We start from the raw sequence: 17,355 nt of genomic DNA on the forward strand, positions 1-17,355 counted from the left end.
CGACTTTATAATCCCCCATGGAAATGTCAGAACCCAGAATAAAACCAGGATGTTTGGAAAAGATGTGTAACACATTCCTAGCTCTGTTTAACAGCACTCTGGAGGATTCATCCTCATCTAAATGCAGATAAATAAAACCATGTGAAGATGCAGTTACCTGTCTGTACCACATGGCGGGCTCCACACCTCCTGGCCGGCCTGACTCCGCCCCTGGCTTGCCCTCCTCTTTCCCATGATGCCCTGCTTCACTCAGCTTCATCTTCAGGCCCTCTGGTTGGGCGGTGGGGGTTTTGGACTCCTCTCCCTTTGCCATGATCACAGACTTGGCCTGTTCTGATGGTGGCGGCGGCTCTTTGGACTTTGCCGGGTTCAGCCCCGCCTTAGAGGTGAGGTCGGTGAGGCTGGGGGCCCTGGTCAGCGTGGGGGGAACCGACACCTTCTGCTTCCACTCTTCCTTCCCACTGGCCTCCCGTTCCTTTCCTTCCGCCTTCTTATTGTCAGCTTGGCGTTGGCGCTCCTCGTACTGCTGGCGATAGGCGGGGTTAGAGGCGAGAAGGTGTGCGTGGTAGGCCTGGTCGGGGGAGTACGAGTAGGAGGGGACGTAGTACTGGTTGTAGTACATGGGCTGGGCGTACATGTTGGAGCGCTGCTGGATGACTGATGGCTGCTGAGGCTCCACCTTCCTCTCTTCTGCAGGCTCCACCTTAAGTTTAGACTCCTCCACCATTTCAGGCTCCTCCTCCCTTTTCACCTTCACCTGAGCGGCGTCCCCGTGTGGTGGGACTGTGGGAGCGGCCCCTGGGCTGGGGTTGGTGTAGCTGGGTGAGTAGTATGAGTCATAGTTGGGGTAGTATGGCGAGTCTTTGCTGGACGGCTGCGGCGGGAACAGCGCCTTCTTAGCGCCTTCCCGTGGCGCCTGATCCGGCTCCGTCTTCACCTTCACGCCCTCTGTTTTCCCTTCGCCGTCTTCACCTGCGTCAGAGATGTCTGAGTAGGCAGGGCTGCTGGTTTTCACAGAGGCGTTGTCGGCTCCGTTCTGGTTGAGGTGGAGTGGCGGCGCGATGCCTGGCTCCGCCCTGCTGCTGCCGCCGATCGACGGGCTGGGGGCATTGTCAGAGAAGCTATACACCTTATCGGCCTCGGCCTTGATGCTGGCGAGCCGGCTCTGATGAGCCTCTGAGGCGCCGTTCAGCAGAGCGTCCTCTGAGTACGGGCTCCTCCCCTCCTTCCCTGCCGCCTTAGGGCTGTCCTCCTCCTTTGGCCCCTCCCTCTTTTTCTTCTCCTTTTTCTTCTTTTCCTTGGAGAGGGTGGGGCTGGAGGCGGGGTCAGCCAGGGGCGGGGCTTTGGGTTGGATGTTCTTCATCTGGGGGCTCTTCGGGACAGACTGTACCACAGAGCCCAGAGCGGGGGAGGACGCCTGCAGGGCGTAGGGTGAGGGGGCGCCGGGGGCAGCGGGGGCTACAGGGCGGGTCTGCTTCAAACCTTTCTGAGACAGTTTATCAGGTTTGCCCCCCGCCGCCGTCTTCTTGGCCTTCCTGTCATCCATACCGTCATTGCTCGCCTCGTCTGTTAGACACACCCCTTCTTCGCCGCCATCCGTCACCTCTATCTCCAGCTCCCCCGCCTTCTTCTTACCCCTCAGCTTCCCTGGCGAGGGCGATGGGGCATCGAAACCCCGCCCTTTTGGCGTGGCAGAGCGGGCAGGGGAGATAGCAGCACCATTGCAGGAGGCGGGATCAGGATGGAGGGCGGGGTCGTCCCCGTACTCGCTGTCGGCGTCCTGGTCCAACCGTACGTCGTGGTCATTGTGGGCTCGGGCTTGGTGGTACTTGAGCCCGTTGATGTGCTTGTACTTCTTGTTGCAGTTGGGGTGGGGGCAGTCGATGAGCACGGGGGAGGGGCAGGTCCGGTCTAGCTGTGGGTGAGGGAGGGGCTCAGATTTTCCTCCAGGGATGGGGAGCGCGGCACCGGTGGAGTTGGTTCTCATCCTCTTTGACACCTTGGTGTCCTCGGAGCTGGAGGTGGGCTCCATGTCAGAGGCCGGTTTGGTCTTCCTCTTGGTGGAGGAGGGGCTCGCCTTGACGTCCTCGGCGCCGGTTGTCTGGCTTCCCCGCCGCCCTTTGCTGTTGGCCGCAGCGCCACGTGTCTTGCTGCTGCCGCTGCCTTTGTTGTCGGAGGAATTGCTGTTGTCGTTCAGCGGCGTGTTGCTGCTGGGACGCATCCTCTTCCCCCGACCGCGGCCGCTCCGCATCTCCACATCACTGGTGGGAGAATCACAGAACCTGGAACAGAAGGGGGAAACCGGGTTTAGACTGCTAGACCTTTAGACATGAAATTGGATCATGACAACAAAAACAAGATACTGAAGAGTTAACAAGAACTACTTCACCTGCCATGTTTGCTCATTCTAATTTAAATTTAATCTAAATTTCATTTAATTTAGGATCTTTTTTAGTTCCTCTTCATACATTTTAAGAGTCAATCACATCTCCAATTTCCAACCCATCACATTAACAACACAGCTATGTTTACGTTAGTAAGACGAAACTATAACCACACAGAAAAGAAAATTCTAGTATCATACAAACTAGGCTGTCTCTGAGAATTCTGATATGAAACAGAGAAAACCTGACACCATAAGGAGCTGAATGAAAGGTCTGATATTTTACATAAGCAGCTGAAAAATACTTCAGTCTAGAAAAACCTCTGTTCAAGTTCTGCACTGCAGTTTCAACTAAAAAAAAAGAACGCTATATATTTACACTGCTTTCCATATTGTTAAGCAAATGACATTTTTGTCTTATTTTCCTAAATATTAATGCAAAAGTCATCAGCCGTAAGAGCATAATTAAAATGTTTTTGAACAAACTTCATAATGATAACTGTTATTTTTTTAATAAAAACCTCAAAATGCACTGTTCCACATATTCCACATTATTAATAAGGCCACAGGTTTCAAGCAATATAGGAAAGAAGAAAGATCTCTGCTGCCGAAAAGTGTCAAATAGTGTAATGCCTTGGACAAGGAATGAAAACATCAGTTATTTCATGAAAAATTAATCGTCTTCAAGGTTACATTTTTATTTTTATACTGGAGGAAATCTCCAGACCTCTGACCTGCAGGCCAGTTCTAATTAAAATATGATATTATCTTGCGGGCAGAGTAAAACTGCACCATGGACCGGATTTGGCCCCTGGGCCTTGAGTTTAACACCCCTGCCCTATGGTCTCGCAATTAAGCCTAAATTCTTAATTTTGGCTAAACTGATTAATCAATTTTTAATACTTTTAAGAGCCCGTGGGCACCCTGAGAGTACGTACCTCGGCGGTGCCCAATCATGTCTCGTACAGTCCAGCAGAGTTCCAACATACGTCTTATTCCTCCAGGTGACGTTTACGACCAGCATGCCTGCAGACAAACACACAGGGAACTTAATCTAACATCAACACATCATAAAAACTTTTATCAAACATAAACTCAACCCTGTGTAAACTGAACGTGTCCCAGCAGCAAAGAACAGCCATGGTTCAATCTCAGTGTGGCGAATCTCAGAAAACAGAGGATTTATCAGAACTTCACTCTGAAGAGAATCGCATCAGAGAGTCAGGCAGCAGAGACATCCATGTGGAGCTGCTTCACTTCATCTCCTCGATCCTTACTGTAAAACTTGGCGTTCAGCCCGCTAGGCGTGTGACGAGACACCTTGTTCACAAGATGAGACAAGATTTTACACTGCTTCTTAAATTTTGGTAACAGAAGAACATGAGTGGAAAATTGCAAGGGTCATCTGAAAGTTTGGCTCAGAAGCAACCAGAACTGTGGCCATGTCTAACCATTTCATTATCTAGCAATATTTGAGAGGTTTTTTGAAATTCAGGTGTTTCCATAACCAGTTTGTTATTGCACTATTTAGATTTTATAAGGCTAATGGAAACACAGCTAGTAACTCTGCTCAGGTATTTAGCAGCAGCATTTAACCATTTCACAGTTATAATGATCTTATAATGAATCTGAGGATCATGTAGGAGCACACAGAGGAAGATGAGGGGTTAGTGGTGGTCAGACTGGGATCAGCTCTGTTTCTTCTCTAGCTGCCATACCAACAGTTTTGAAGTATCTGCAGCATTTTTGTTATATTCATAATTGACAGATCTTTTCTGTCATAGCAGCAGCTGCTCCTCGTATTTGTGCAATACTGATCTCACAAGACAGGTTTCACCTCAACTAGAAATCTTGTGATGTTCCGATCTCATCACACCCCTAAAACCCTCATTTTTGATACCTGTTATCTGATAGGTTAGTGATGACAAGGCATTAAGTATCGATCATGATCAAAATAAAAAACCTAAACCTAGAGCCAGTCTACACTGTCACAGAGTGGTGCAGTTGCCAATAACGAGATGATCCAACAGCAGATGGCTGAAATAACGTTCACTTATGGAAAGACAGTGAAACTGATCACAGAGATCCAAACAGGTATAGCAGCCGCACAGCTGGATCATTCAGCACAGCTCTGCAATAAGAGCCGGTTTCTTCATGTGGTACCAGTTTGGTTTTTATGTCTGTGAAACATTCACAAAATATAGAAATCCAGAATGCCAGCTCCTGCTGGTTACTGCTGTTCATGGGAACGAGCCTTAACTCCCGTCCACACGGAGACAAATTCAGGAGTATATGCAAAAGTTCTTTGTCGTATCTGCGTTTCATCCACACAGAAACGGCGTTTTGGGTGACTGTAAACGATACTTTTTGAAAATGGGTCCTTGAGTACACAATCTGTAAATGACTACAATTTCATCTCCGTGTGGAGGGCCAACTGCATCTTTCTTGAAACAATTAAGTCACATTGAGCATATCTCTCTTAAGACGGCTACGCGGGTCCGGCCAAAACAACAACGGAGGATTACAGCGCTGTGTTGGTGCTGCAGAAGCTACTGAGCTTCTTATGGCTTTGCCAGCAAAATCTGATGCTCCTTTACCACCACCGAGAACAGCAGACACCAGATGTTCTTAAATCCAACGCTGAGAACAACCAGAAGGGCAACTAGAAGAAAGTTTGTGTCAGTTTTCCGTGATCTTCTTCTCTCTTTTGGTGCATTTCCGTGGCAGCGTTACAGCACCACGTACAGGCTTGGCATATGTACTACAGCGTTCTCAGTGGTTCCGTCCTTACGCAGATATTTCCTGAAACGATCCTGTCTTTACGGAAAGCTTTTTCAAAACTAAACGGCAATATATCATTTTTTTTTTGTCTCCACGTGGAGGGGCCTTAGAGCTGGCTTCTTCACAAACAACAGATCACTACGGCTCCTGACTTGTTTAAATTTATCTGCTAAACTGATATCACAGTTTCCTTTAAAAGTATGTTTAATGAAATGAAGAGGAAGGCAGTTCAGCCCAGTGTAAAACATGGCGTGTTTTGTTTTTGCCCATGAGGATTCCTTCGACCACTAAGGACAGCAGAGGATCCAGCTCCAGTCCTCAGGGTCAGATAGAAACACTTAGAACCCCAGCAGAAGGGCCAAAAAGTAGGACAGCATGGATCGTTTATTTTGGTATTTTTCCAGAGTGGAAACACCAAAACCTGCAGACTGAACCAGTCCAAGCTAGACTGAACCGTTTGGTGGAGACTGCTTTACATCTATCAGCAGGTCTGATGCTTCACTCTGTGCTTTTGTAAATATCTTTGTCTTTTTGTTAAATTTTTCTCTCACCATCCTCGGTCTCCTGCCACACGATGCCCTCCAGGTTGACGCTTGTCCCGGGCTCACAGGGTCCCAAGCACTCCGGCTCCGTGGCCAGCGCTGCGTCCGCTGTGTTCACTGCTACTGAGCGTGTGCGGACCATGATCTGCTCGCAGGGGGACGAGATTTCGCTGTTGGTGACAGGAGCAAGGAGGTGGAGAGGAGGAGGAGCGGGGGTGGAGACCGGCGACTCCATCTGTAGGGAGAGAGGAGATTGGACGGTAAAGGCTGATCGATTCAACAAACAATAACACATAAAGCATGTTCTTTCATTTATAAGAGCAGATTTTAAAACAGAACAGCAACAAAAACCTCCATAGAGCTCAGGACACTTTTAACCTACAAAATCATCATTTAGTTGATCAATTTCCCACAGCGGCCATGTTTCTGAGGCCACTTCAGAGGGAGGGAGCTCACGCCATTATCATGTTGAGCTGTTATATTCACAGTCGTCTTTCATACAAGCCTCAAGATTCTTCTTGTTTTTATTCTATCAAAATCTGCTTGAAACCTGACTATAAAGACAACAGATGATGCTGCAGTCATCAGGCAGAGGAAGAAATGTGTCAGCCATTGTCATGAAATCACTACCAAACTAGGAGAGCAGCTGATCATCCTCTGACCGTCAGAACCAGAACAGACTCCATTAACCTGACAGGATTGTCTCCTCCTCCCTCTGTCCAGCAGTCAATCTGATAAAATCTTTAGAACCGGGTCTTATAAATCTCTGTGTGGAATTACTGAAGGATAAGAAAATATCCCATGATTATATTTTTTGTGACACAGAGGAGCAGAGATGTGGAGCTCCCAGGAGGAGCCGTTAACAGGATAACACCTGAGAATGATCCACAGCCAGCACACCTGAGATCACCTGAGGTGAAAGATCCAAATCTCCATCAGTCACACAAACAATCTCCCAGTGTCCCTCTGTGCTCCCTGATGTTTGTCTGGAGTTAAATCAGCACAGAGACACACGTCTTCTCTATAGGGGACTGTTGTTTTACCTTTGGCTCTGGGCTGATAGGCTGTCCTCTCTTCCTGCGGTCATTTACAAACAGAAAACTAAAGAGATCTTCATGATCACATGATACATACATATGATTTAAAGCAGTGATACTCAACGTGTGGCCCTTTTGTGACTATTTGTAGCTTTTTACCTCCGCCAAGAAGTTTTGTTTGTTTGTTAGTTTGTTAGCAACATAACTCAAAAAGTCATGGACGGATTTTCATGAAATTTTCAGGAAATGTCAGGAATGGCATAAGGAAGAACTGATTTGATTTTGGGAGTGATCTGGATCACTGTCTGGATCCAGGAATTTTTTGAAGGATTCTGTACCATTGGGAGATAGGGCTAATAGCGGAGGTCTGCGCTGTTACCACTTTACACCAGGAGATGGCGAACATGAGAAACTTCAATCCCAGCAGCATTTTTGGGTGTGTTTCTATTCAAAGTTTTGGAGTTTATAGAGTTTGAAAGATGCACGCCCGATCTAGGAGACGAGTCGGAGCGTAACAGAGAGAAAGACAGCAAACTGTAGCAAGAATACTCCCAATGCTGGGAGGGATAGAGAAATATTCACCCTCTGCCATGACTTCCAGTCGTCAAGTGAGACCATGGGTGCTTCTGTTGGCACCCGTAGCAAAGCCAATGCTTTGCCTCACTGTGTTTCTGAGTAATCTGTGAATGGGGGAACATGGGGACGGATCCAGGAATTTTTTAAAGGATTCTTTACTATTGGGAGATAGGGCAAATGGCAGAGGTCTGTGCTCTCTGAGTGCTTTTCTAGTTTATGTCTAAATTTTAAATATTACTCCCCCAGAAAACCTTTAAAAACAAACCTTTTCGACCCCTTTTCACCATTCCTTGCCACATTTCACCAATTTAATCTACCTTTTGCCATTAAATACCACTTTGTTTTATCCCCATTTTTGCCACTTCTTTTACCACTTTTTCCCCACTTTTGCCCTCTTTCACCATTTTTTTGCCAGTTTTCACCCATTTGAGCTACCTTTTGCCATTAAATACAGTCGTTTTTTAGTGGTTCTGTGCTTACGCGGACATTTCCTGAAACGATCCTGTATTTACGGAAAACGTTTTCAAAATTAAATGGAAATATATTGTTTTCGTCTCCGTGTGGACAAGGCCTCAGAGAGCAGCAGAGCAGAATGACACACAACAACACTGTCTGGTCAGCATTTGTTAAGATGTGTTCACTGACAGATACACCCAGCAAACAGGAGCAGGCTCCAATCACAGTCCTCCATCTTCATCACTGTGAGACTCAGCCTGTAGAACTAAATCTGGTCAGGGTGCTGCCTCTGCAACGATTTCTGCAAAGTACATCTTATAAAAAAACACTTTTCAACACTGAAACTTAGAAGATATGTCCAAGTTTCCCTGAGCTGTGTGCAAATGCTTTCACAAGAAAAGGAAGCACGTAAGCCCTGAAGTTGACCTTTCACTTCCAAAATCCAGTCAGGTCATCTCTGAGTCAAGGTGGATGTTTTTGCAAAGTTTGATGAAAATCTGTCCTAATTTACCAAATATTACATTGTCCTCTTGTGTTCTTACGAACTACTGGTCAGTTTTCTTCAACTAAAGGCAGACTCATCCTGTCAGATCTTTAATGAAAGTATTATATGATATAAAAGGGTGCTGAATGTAAAGCTAACTTTTCCTGCACATAAAAACATCACAGTTAAGGCTGACTTCTGTGTCACAGAAAATTAGCAGAAGACTTTTTCTGAGCATCACTGTCAGATAGAGAATGAACACATCTCCACCAACAAGGAAAATACAAAGAGCCTGTTCCCTCTTGCGGTTCTCTCACATTTACCTGGTCCATTCAGGCGAGGACACATGGTAGAACTTCCTCCCTGCAGACGCTCTCACCACCCGGGGGAACATGGCGAGAACATGAGCCCGTCGCTGGTCGTGTAGCTGACAGGTTTACCGACCGGTTAGGAGGATGTTAGCAACCAGCCTTTATATTTCTACTGTTTAAGAATAAAAACATGGCTGACTGGAATGCTGGGAAACCCCCAGAAGAGGGGCAGGGGTCTGTTTTACACCTCCTCTATTGGCTGAAGAGTTTTAACCACAAACAGCTCTGGGAAACACCGACCCCCCTCCTCTTCCTCCTCCTCTCCATTCAGTCAGAGGTTTTCTTTACAACAACAAGCCACATTCTTCCCAAGGTCACTCACTGAAACAGAGCCAGTGTGTGTGTGAGAGAGAGAGAGATTCCTGTGATCATCAGAGACTCGCCCTGTGTGTGCAGAGAGCTGACGTTTGTTCTCTGAGGTTACTCCAGGCTGCAGCTCTGATAAAAACTGATAAAAAACTGCCTTTATTTCCGTCACCACTTTAGACTGCTGACATTTCCAGGACATTTAAGGCCTGAGATCCTGCACAATTGTAATTGAAGTGCTGCAGTACTTATAGATCCTTGAAAGCGTCCATGTTGCAGGGTCAAAGGTGAATTGTCTGCTTAAGGTAGCTAAGGGCAGTGGTTCTCAACCAATTTCAACACATTTTTACCATTTAACACCTTTATTTCAGTTTTAAACTCTTTCCATTACTTTTCTGCCTGTTTTTGCCACTTCTAAACCAATTCTTGCCCCCTAGGCTTAATGTTTCCTCTGTTGACCCATTATTGCTACTATTAAACCCTTTTTACACCCAATGTTTCCCCCTTTTAACCACATTTCACCATCTGATATGCCCTATTTTATGCCAATATCTGCCTATTTTTTCTTTCACAGTTAACTCTTTTTGGCCAGTTTATATTAACTTTTCATTCCATTTTGCCAAATTTCCACCCATTTTTTTTCCCACTTTAAAGTCATTTCAGCCACTTTTTAATTACCTGACCCATGATTCATGCCTATTCTTGCCACTTCAACCCATTTTTTTTGCCTTTTTTGCTATTTTATCTAATTTTTGCCACTTCTAAACCAATTCTTGTCACTCAAGCTTAATGTTGCCTCTGTTGACTCATTATTGCCACTATTAGCTCCCATTCTAACCACATTTCACCATTCGATATGTCCATTTTTGATAGTTTAACCAATTTCTGCCAGTATCTGCCTTTTTTTTCTTTCTTAGTTAACCCTTTTTGGCCAGTTTATATCAATTTTTCATTCCATTTTGCCAAATTTCCACCCATTTTTTCCAATTTAAAACCATTCCAGTCACTTTTTAACTCCCTAATCCACTATTTATGCCTTTTTTTTGCCACTTTAACCCCTTTTTTTGCTATTTTAATCTAATTTTTGCCACTTCTAACCCCTTTAAAACTCCAATTTCAGCACCTTTTCCACCATTTTTTTTGCCATTTTTAACCCATCATAGCAATTTTTAAACCATCTGAATTCTTTCTTTAACAAAAGGGATTTACATTTTTGTACTAATGACCAAAAAGATATTTGTATCTCTGATAAGTGGTTATTTTTCAGGTTAAATATAAATATGGATGTCACAGTTTAACTTTACAATGGACCATGATTTTGCTGACCTCCATGGACCCCCAGTTTGTCTGGGTGCCAAAAAGTCCTTCCATTTTTTCCCCCTTTATGTACAGCCTTGTCTATGCTGTTCTTGAATGTTCCTGGCTGTTCAACCACCTTAAGGAACAGTGGGGTCCCCCCGTCTGTGGCACCTTTATTTTGGACTGTAAAGGTTGAGAACCACTGGGTAAGTGGGCACTCACATTTGGGTTTGTTGCCCCACACTTTACTTAGGTGTTACCACGGTTTCATTGAGCAGGGAAGACGAGGAGACAGTTGTTTTCACAAATATGCTGCATTTCCGTTTAATTTGACTCATGATGCTATGAGACTTATTGGGTGGTGTTTTAATGAGCCAGTACAATGAGACTACAGTGTTTCTTTCAGCCACAGACATCAGAGGATTAACCACAGCTGCTCAGATTTGGTGAGCCACATCTCCGCAGAAAGAAAGACACATTTCTAGACAAGTAAACCACACTACTAGTCATCCTGGACTTTAAACATACACCAACATAGAGTTAAAGTCATGATGAGGACCCTCAAAACTCTTCAAGGGCCTTCAGATTCCCTGAAGGCCATCAAACGCCACACAAACTTCCTGAAGAACCTCCTCCAAACACACATTCATAACACAACCCTCAGCGTCTGTGAAACCTCCTGGAGGAGCACTTCTCCTCCTCTCAGACAGCCCTCACAGCTCGCTCCCACTCAGAGGAATGTTTGACATGAACAGCAGGTCAGACGTTATTTCTCCGAGAGATGCCGAGACGATGAAACAACATCTGGATGGAGAGATGGAGAGAACTGTCAGCCAGGACACAAACTCCTAAAACGGCTGTGAAGAGAGGTCTGAGAAGGAAGAGGTCTTCATCTTTCACTGGAATAATCTCAGTAATTAAACCTTTTAGAGATGCTGGGATGAAGACAAACCAAACCCCAAATAAACAATGAAGGAGGACAAGAGGCTTTAAGAGTTCAGGATCATTCTAGCTCCTCTTTAAAACCTCTGACCTCCAGCTGAAGAAAAACGTGAGTGAAGCCATTGTAAGGTTCAGACATGTGACCTTTTCTTTCTACCACACTTCCAGGAACCTCAGGCTGCAGAGCCAAGGTGTCAGGGGTCCATAATGCTTCACTCCTAGCTGCTTTTTCACAGAACACTCCTTCTACTGCTTCATTTCCCAGAAAGCACTGGGAGAGACACATGTGCCTGTCGTCCTCTGCTGCAGGAGGAGAGACAGCTTGAGTAGGAACCGCGTCTTCAAACTAAATCTTCAAGCAGTGATACTCAACGTGTGGCTCTGGAGCCTCATGTGGCTCTTATGTGACTATCTGTGGCTCTTTTATGTCTTAATCTGAAATATTATACCCTAGAAAACCTTAAAAAAGGGGAACTTTTTAGTCCTTTGTCACAATTTTTTCACTTTACACCCATTTAAGCAAACTTTTGCCATTGAATGCCACTTTCTTCCTACTTTTTTGCCACTTTTATCCCATTTTTGCCCGTTTTTATCCATTTAGGCTATCTCTTGCAATTGAATACCACTTTTTCCTACTTTTTCCCACTTTTTTTCCAACTTTTTACCCATTTTTTGCCACTTTTATCCCTTTTTTGCCCATCTAGGCTATCTTTTGCCTTTAAATACCACTTTTTGAAAATTGCAGCAGGCCATATTGCGATTTCATCTAATTTGCAATTAATTTCCAAGCCCTAGAGGCCACAGTAGGTCCAGTTAATGTCCACTGCTTTAATGCTCTACTATCCTGATGTAAACAAACAGTGCATTGTGCAGATACAGCAGTTTTTGAGGTGACAGGAGACTTATTCATCTCAGCTCACTGACTCCAACTTGTGTTCATTCATAAGGTGAATCATAACAGACTGTTTGTTGACTTGATTCTCGTGATTTCTGCCTTTTATTGAGGAAAAATGTGAACAAACTGCTGCACCATGGAAAGCAGTTCAGTTTTTACAATGCCGTCGTATAGCAGATGCCGCATCCTGTCCTGGGTCAGGTCGCAATTGCATTCACATCTTAATCGAACCTGAGACCACCTCCTCATGTGGGACACCTTGCATTCACACTGCCCAAAACGAACCGGACTCTGGGCTCAAGTGTAATCTGGACCGGGCCCCTGGTGTGAAAGCCACCTCAAGCAGGACAAGAAGATCTACGTCTGCACCAGCAAAAATAAGTCTAACTATTGGCAAAATTAATACCAAGCATATCTATTTTAAATCATGAGTATCAAACAGTTTCTATCTAACATTAAAAACACAAGGCTGGAGCAAACAGACCAGTTTATCAAGCCTGAACAACAGTTCCCCATCAAACAACCATCAGTGTGAAAGTTTTAATGTTCCTGTCTCTGTAGGACATCCTGTCAGGATTTAAACGTCCAACCAGAACTCTTCTGTCTTTTCCACTCTCTGTGTTTAGTCTGAGTTCTCGTCCTCGAGCTGTCCTCGTGTCTCAAACACTTAAATAAACTCTCAGAGCTGAGGCTGCTTCGACTGGAAATGTCTGAAACTGAACACTTAGACATTTTATCGTTTTATCGTGTATTAATAATACACAAGATGAGGAACCTTAACGCTTTGCATATTAACCCTTAGAGCTCATGCATTGGCTCCGTGTTGCAGGCACAACCCTTTGTAAATCGCTTGGTAACTTTTGAACCATAAGTTGTAGACACTAACTTGTCTTTTCATGTGAAAGCTCTGTATTTTGCCTTTCTGATTATATCCTCAAAGCGTTTGTAGCTCTTACAGAACATTTTCTAGTGAGCCCGGAACTTGGCTGACTTCCTGGGGTCTCTAAGGACAGAGTTGTAATAAATAACAAGAAATGACACTGTTCAGAAAAACGTTAATACCTTTTGAACTAGGGCTGAACGATTTGCAAAAATAATCTAACTGTGATTATTTTCCCCAGTATTGCGATTTGATATGTGATTATTACTAGGTACTTTATCCTGTGTATTTTTCAACAAATTCAAGCAAGAAATCATTCTGTATTACAACCTACATTTAGTCAAGCCGCATGTTTTGACTTTCCAGGGAGTGCATAGCTAGAAACCCCCATATAGATAGGTATGACAATGTGCACTGAAAACAATGAAATTATTCAAAGGAATTAATCATAGTGGCAGAATCTGAATATGAGGGAGCAACAGGCTTAATGCTATGAAGGAGGAGGTTGGAGTGGAGGAGGTGAAGCTTTAGTCTATAAAGGAGGAGACTGGAGTGGAGGAGGGGAAGCTTTAGTCTATAAAGGAGGAGGCTGGAGTGGAGGAGGGGAAGCTTTAGTCTATAAAGGAGGAGGCTGGGGTGGAGGAGGAGAAGCTTTAGTCTATAAAGGAGGAGGCTGGGGTGGAGGAGGTGAAGCTTTAGTCTATAAAGGAGGAGGCTGGGGTGGAGGAGGTGAAGCTTTAGTCTATAAAGGAGGAGGCTGGGGTGGAGGAAGTGAAGCTTTAGTCTATAAAGGAGGAGGCTGGGGTGGAGGAGGTGAAGCTTTAGTCTGTAAAGGAGGAGGCTGGGGTGGAGGAGGTGAAGCTTTAGTCTATAAAGGAGGAGGCTGGGGTGGAGGAGGTGAAGCTTTAGTCTATAAAGGAGGACTTTAAAGACTAAATCCACAGTTTGTGATCCGATAATAAGCTTTTTTTTGTCCATTTTTAATCCATTTTTGATCATGTACTTTGGCTTTCTTCAGTGGGTAGCGCCATATTTGCTGAGGCAATGTTTACATGCAATGCATTGTGGGCGGGGCTGTCCTCCAATGGCAAGATGTTGTGGCTCTACTGGTTAAAGGAATGGCACAAATTAATCTGACTGCAAAAAAAGTGCATGGACTTTTTCTTTGTATATATGTAGATATTTTGAAAATGGTTAGACAGAATGTTTATTTTTCACTGTTTTGTCCCCAAGAGATGGAGAACAGTCTGTGCAAGAAAATGCTTAGTCACTTTTTTTATTGTGAGTTATCAACAAAAATCTGTGAGTTTCAAATTCTGATTTGTTTTTTTCTTTTGTCTTTAGAGTCTTACAACTTTTTAAAGATGTGAGTGACATTACTGTAGTAGATAGATTCTTAAAGCCCAGGTTGTCATGAAAAAAAAAGATGTTTAGAGCTTGACTGTGCACCACAGGGTTGATGTTTTATGAGCTTTTTAAGAATAAACGTACAGACGAGACATAATGGTGAAAAAAATAGCTGTGAGCTCTAAGGGTTAAATCACAACTGCAGTATTGGAGAGAAAAAAATCCCAATTAGATAATTTTCTGAAGTCGTTCAGCCCTAGATATCACATTTTTACAGTAGATTTGAATTGAATGGTTGGACCTCTGTAAATAATCCTTAATAAAAAACTGAATAAACTTTATTGACAGCATGTCCAGCCCTGAATCAAAGACCAGTTAACCCTTCATTTAAAAGTCAACTATAAGGAATCAAAATCTTGAGTAGACATGATTAAACTGACAGGCTGATCAGAGAGACGATCTGTTCAGTCCTAAATCAGCGGCGAGTTAAATCCACGTCATCAGTGTGTTTAACCCCGAAGCAGCAGGTCGTTAAAGGTGGAGATGTTTGCTCTGTGGAGCTTAAAGATGCTGACCTAAAGAGCCGCTCAGATTAAAATGATCCAGGAGCAGCTGGAGGGATGGACTCCTGCAGCATTATCTACAAACACAAACTGGGTTAGATTAGATCGCTGTAAATAGCTCCTCTATGAGACGCTGCTATTTTTAGATCCCATGTTAGATATACACGAGAATAGCTGTGGTGTGCTGTCATTAGTTACTGAGACCTAACAAGCATTTGGAGCATTATTCCATCTGAGGAGAAAAACCTTAAAAAGGTCAACTTCAACCTCAGAAATTATACATTGCAAGCCACATCAATCAGTTTCCCACTCTTGTACAGTTGGCTTAAATTGTCATCCTTTATTTTTTGTTTGTATATTTCCATTGCCCTTATTGGCAATCCCCCCCCCCCCGCTTTATCTTTACAGCTTTTTAAGCCCAAGTTTGCCACCTCTTTTGCCCCTTTTTACCTGTTTTTTTTTTTTTTGTTCTGCTTTTTGCTATTTAAGCTGCCTTTTTTTAAATGGCACTTTTGTCCATTTTAGTCTCTTTTCACTCATTTTTGCCACATTTTACTGTATTTTTGACCATTTTTGCCACTTGTAACTTGTTTTCTTTAAATCATTTTTTACCACTTCTTAGTTGCTTTTTGACCGTTTCACGACTATTTTATTGCCACTTTAACCCATTTCTGCCACTTTTCACCACTAGTATACCTCATGGAGGTCTATAACTACCAGACGATAGCCCTAGTTGTCAATAAACTCTAATATCTTTGTAGAGAGCGACGTAGCTGTGATCTTTTCCTGTGGCAGAGACTGAACGATCAGCTCCAGATATTCCTCCTTCATTTCACTGAGAGTAAACCGTTCAGTGTGCTCAGTATCACAGACAGAAGAAGGCTGGGAGGATTTTTCCATCACAGCTGAAGCAGATTTATTTCACCCAGATAGAAGACAGTTTAAAGGTTTTAGAGGCTGAGCCATTAAAAGGTCAACAATCTCTGACACCAGCAGGCGGCCAGGTCACGTCCGCTTTATCTGAGAGCTCAGAGGTGACGGCAGTGAAGTGTGCGTGACGGACGGACGGAGGAGGTCGTCCAGCTGGAAGCAGGGAACGGAGCACAAGTGCTGGAACTTGGCAGCAGAGCGGCAGAGAGCTGGATAACAGACAGCTCTGAGAGGCTGAGCGCTGCAGGCCAGCACCACATTTGGCAGCCTGCAAACCTCTGAGCAGAGCAAAATTTATAAGATGATGAAGAAAGACTGGCTGAACAGCAGCTGTGGAGGAGATATGAGCTGGATGCTGAGCCGCTGACAGGACGAAGGAGGAGAGAGTGAGGACCTGGGCAGATCTTTGACCAGCCTATGGTGTCCAGCATCATTAAACCTTTTCTTTCCTTGCATAAAATACTACTGATGGACAAAAATACTCTTATCAATCACTAAATGAACCAAAATATAAAGATGTAAAATCCAAGAAACAACATGGTTTACCTGAAAAAGCAGATATTAAATCTCTACAGCAGGGGTCATCAAGTACATCTGCACAAGGGCCGGATTTAGTCTCAACAGAGACTCTGGGGGCCGGACTTTCAAATACACAAAAATAAAGAAATAGTTTATGTTATTTAAGGCATTACCAGTGAGATCCATCCCTATTATCTCTAACGCAGCAGGCAACAACACCTGGCAACAGAATCAGCCAGACCCCTGAAAATCCAAGAGAACGGGCCCTCCACAATTATCATTTAGCACCAGTATTTACCCATTATTGCCCCTTTTGCTCCCTTTTGCCTCTTTAACACAATTTTTGAGAGATTTTAACCCAATTTAAACCACTTTTCCTGCGTGTTTTATCCCGTTTGTGACACCGTTATCGATTTTTGCCACTTTTCTTCTATTTTTTCCACTTTTTAACCTCTTTTCATTATGTTTTTTTCAACAATTTTTGTATTTTTATACCAATTTTTCCCACTTTTAACCCATTGTAGATACTTTTTACCTCTATAACACAATTTTTGAAAGATTTTAACCCAATTCATACCATTTTTCCTGCATGTTTTATCCCCTCTTTTATCAATTTTTGCCATTTTTCTTTTTTTCCAATTTTTAACTGGCTTTTTATTACTTTTTTTTTTTTTTCAACATTTTTTGCATCTTTAAAACTATTTTTTTTCGACTTTTAACTCATTGTTGAAACTTTTGCCCCTTTTTGCCTTTTTAACCCATTTTTTTTCAAGATTTTAATCCAAAGCACTTTTCTTGCTTGTTTTATCTTTGTGCCACTGTTATCAATTTTTGCCACTTTTCTTCTATTTTTGCCACTTTTTAAACCCTTTTCATTACTTTCTTGCACTACTTTTTGTCATTTGTAACCAATTTTTGATAACTTTTGTGCCTTTTTTCCTCTTTTACCATTCTTGTTGTCACATTTTAACCTCTTTTCACCACTTTATCTGGTCATTTTTGCAGCACTTCTCCCCACCTTAACCCTTTTTTTAAATACAGTAA

General features: G+C 43.5%; 1 protein-coding gene across 4 annotated transcripts in view; it reads right to left on the reverse strand.

Annotated features, from left to right (window-relative positions):
* LOC121514979 (zinc finger protein 609-like) overlaps nt 1–17,355 on the reverse strand; it is a 57,216-nt gene that overhangs the window by 8,983 nt on the left and 30,878 nt on the right. For 3 of the 4 annotated variants that reach the window (XM_041795479.1, XM_041795481.1, XM_041795480.1), the window contains 3 exons: nt 5,716–5,941; nt 3,322–3,409; nt 158–2,282 (listed from right to left, as the gene is read on the reverse strand). In XM_041795479.1, the coding sequence (XP_041651413.1) occupies nt 158–2,282; nt 3,322–3,409; nt 5,716–5,941 (2,439 nt within the window). Of the gene's footprint in view, nt 1–157; nt 2,283–3,321; nt 3,410–5,715; nt 5,942–8,582; nt 8,734–17,355 lie in introns of those variants that run through there. The other variant, XM_041795482.1, reaches the window with a different exon arrangement.

Source organism: Cheilinus undulatus, linkage group 9 (genome assembly GCF_018320785.1).
Source record: "Cheilinus undulatus linkage group 9, ASM1832078v1, whole genome shotgun sequence".
Classification (NCBI taxonomy): domain Eukaryota; kingdom Metazoa; phylum Chordata; class Actinopteri; order Labriformes; family Labridae; genus Cheilinus; species Cheilinus undulatus.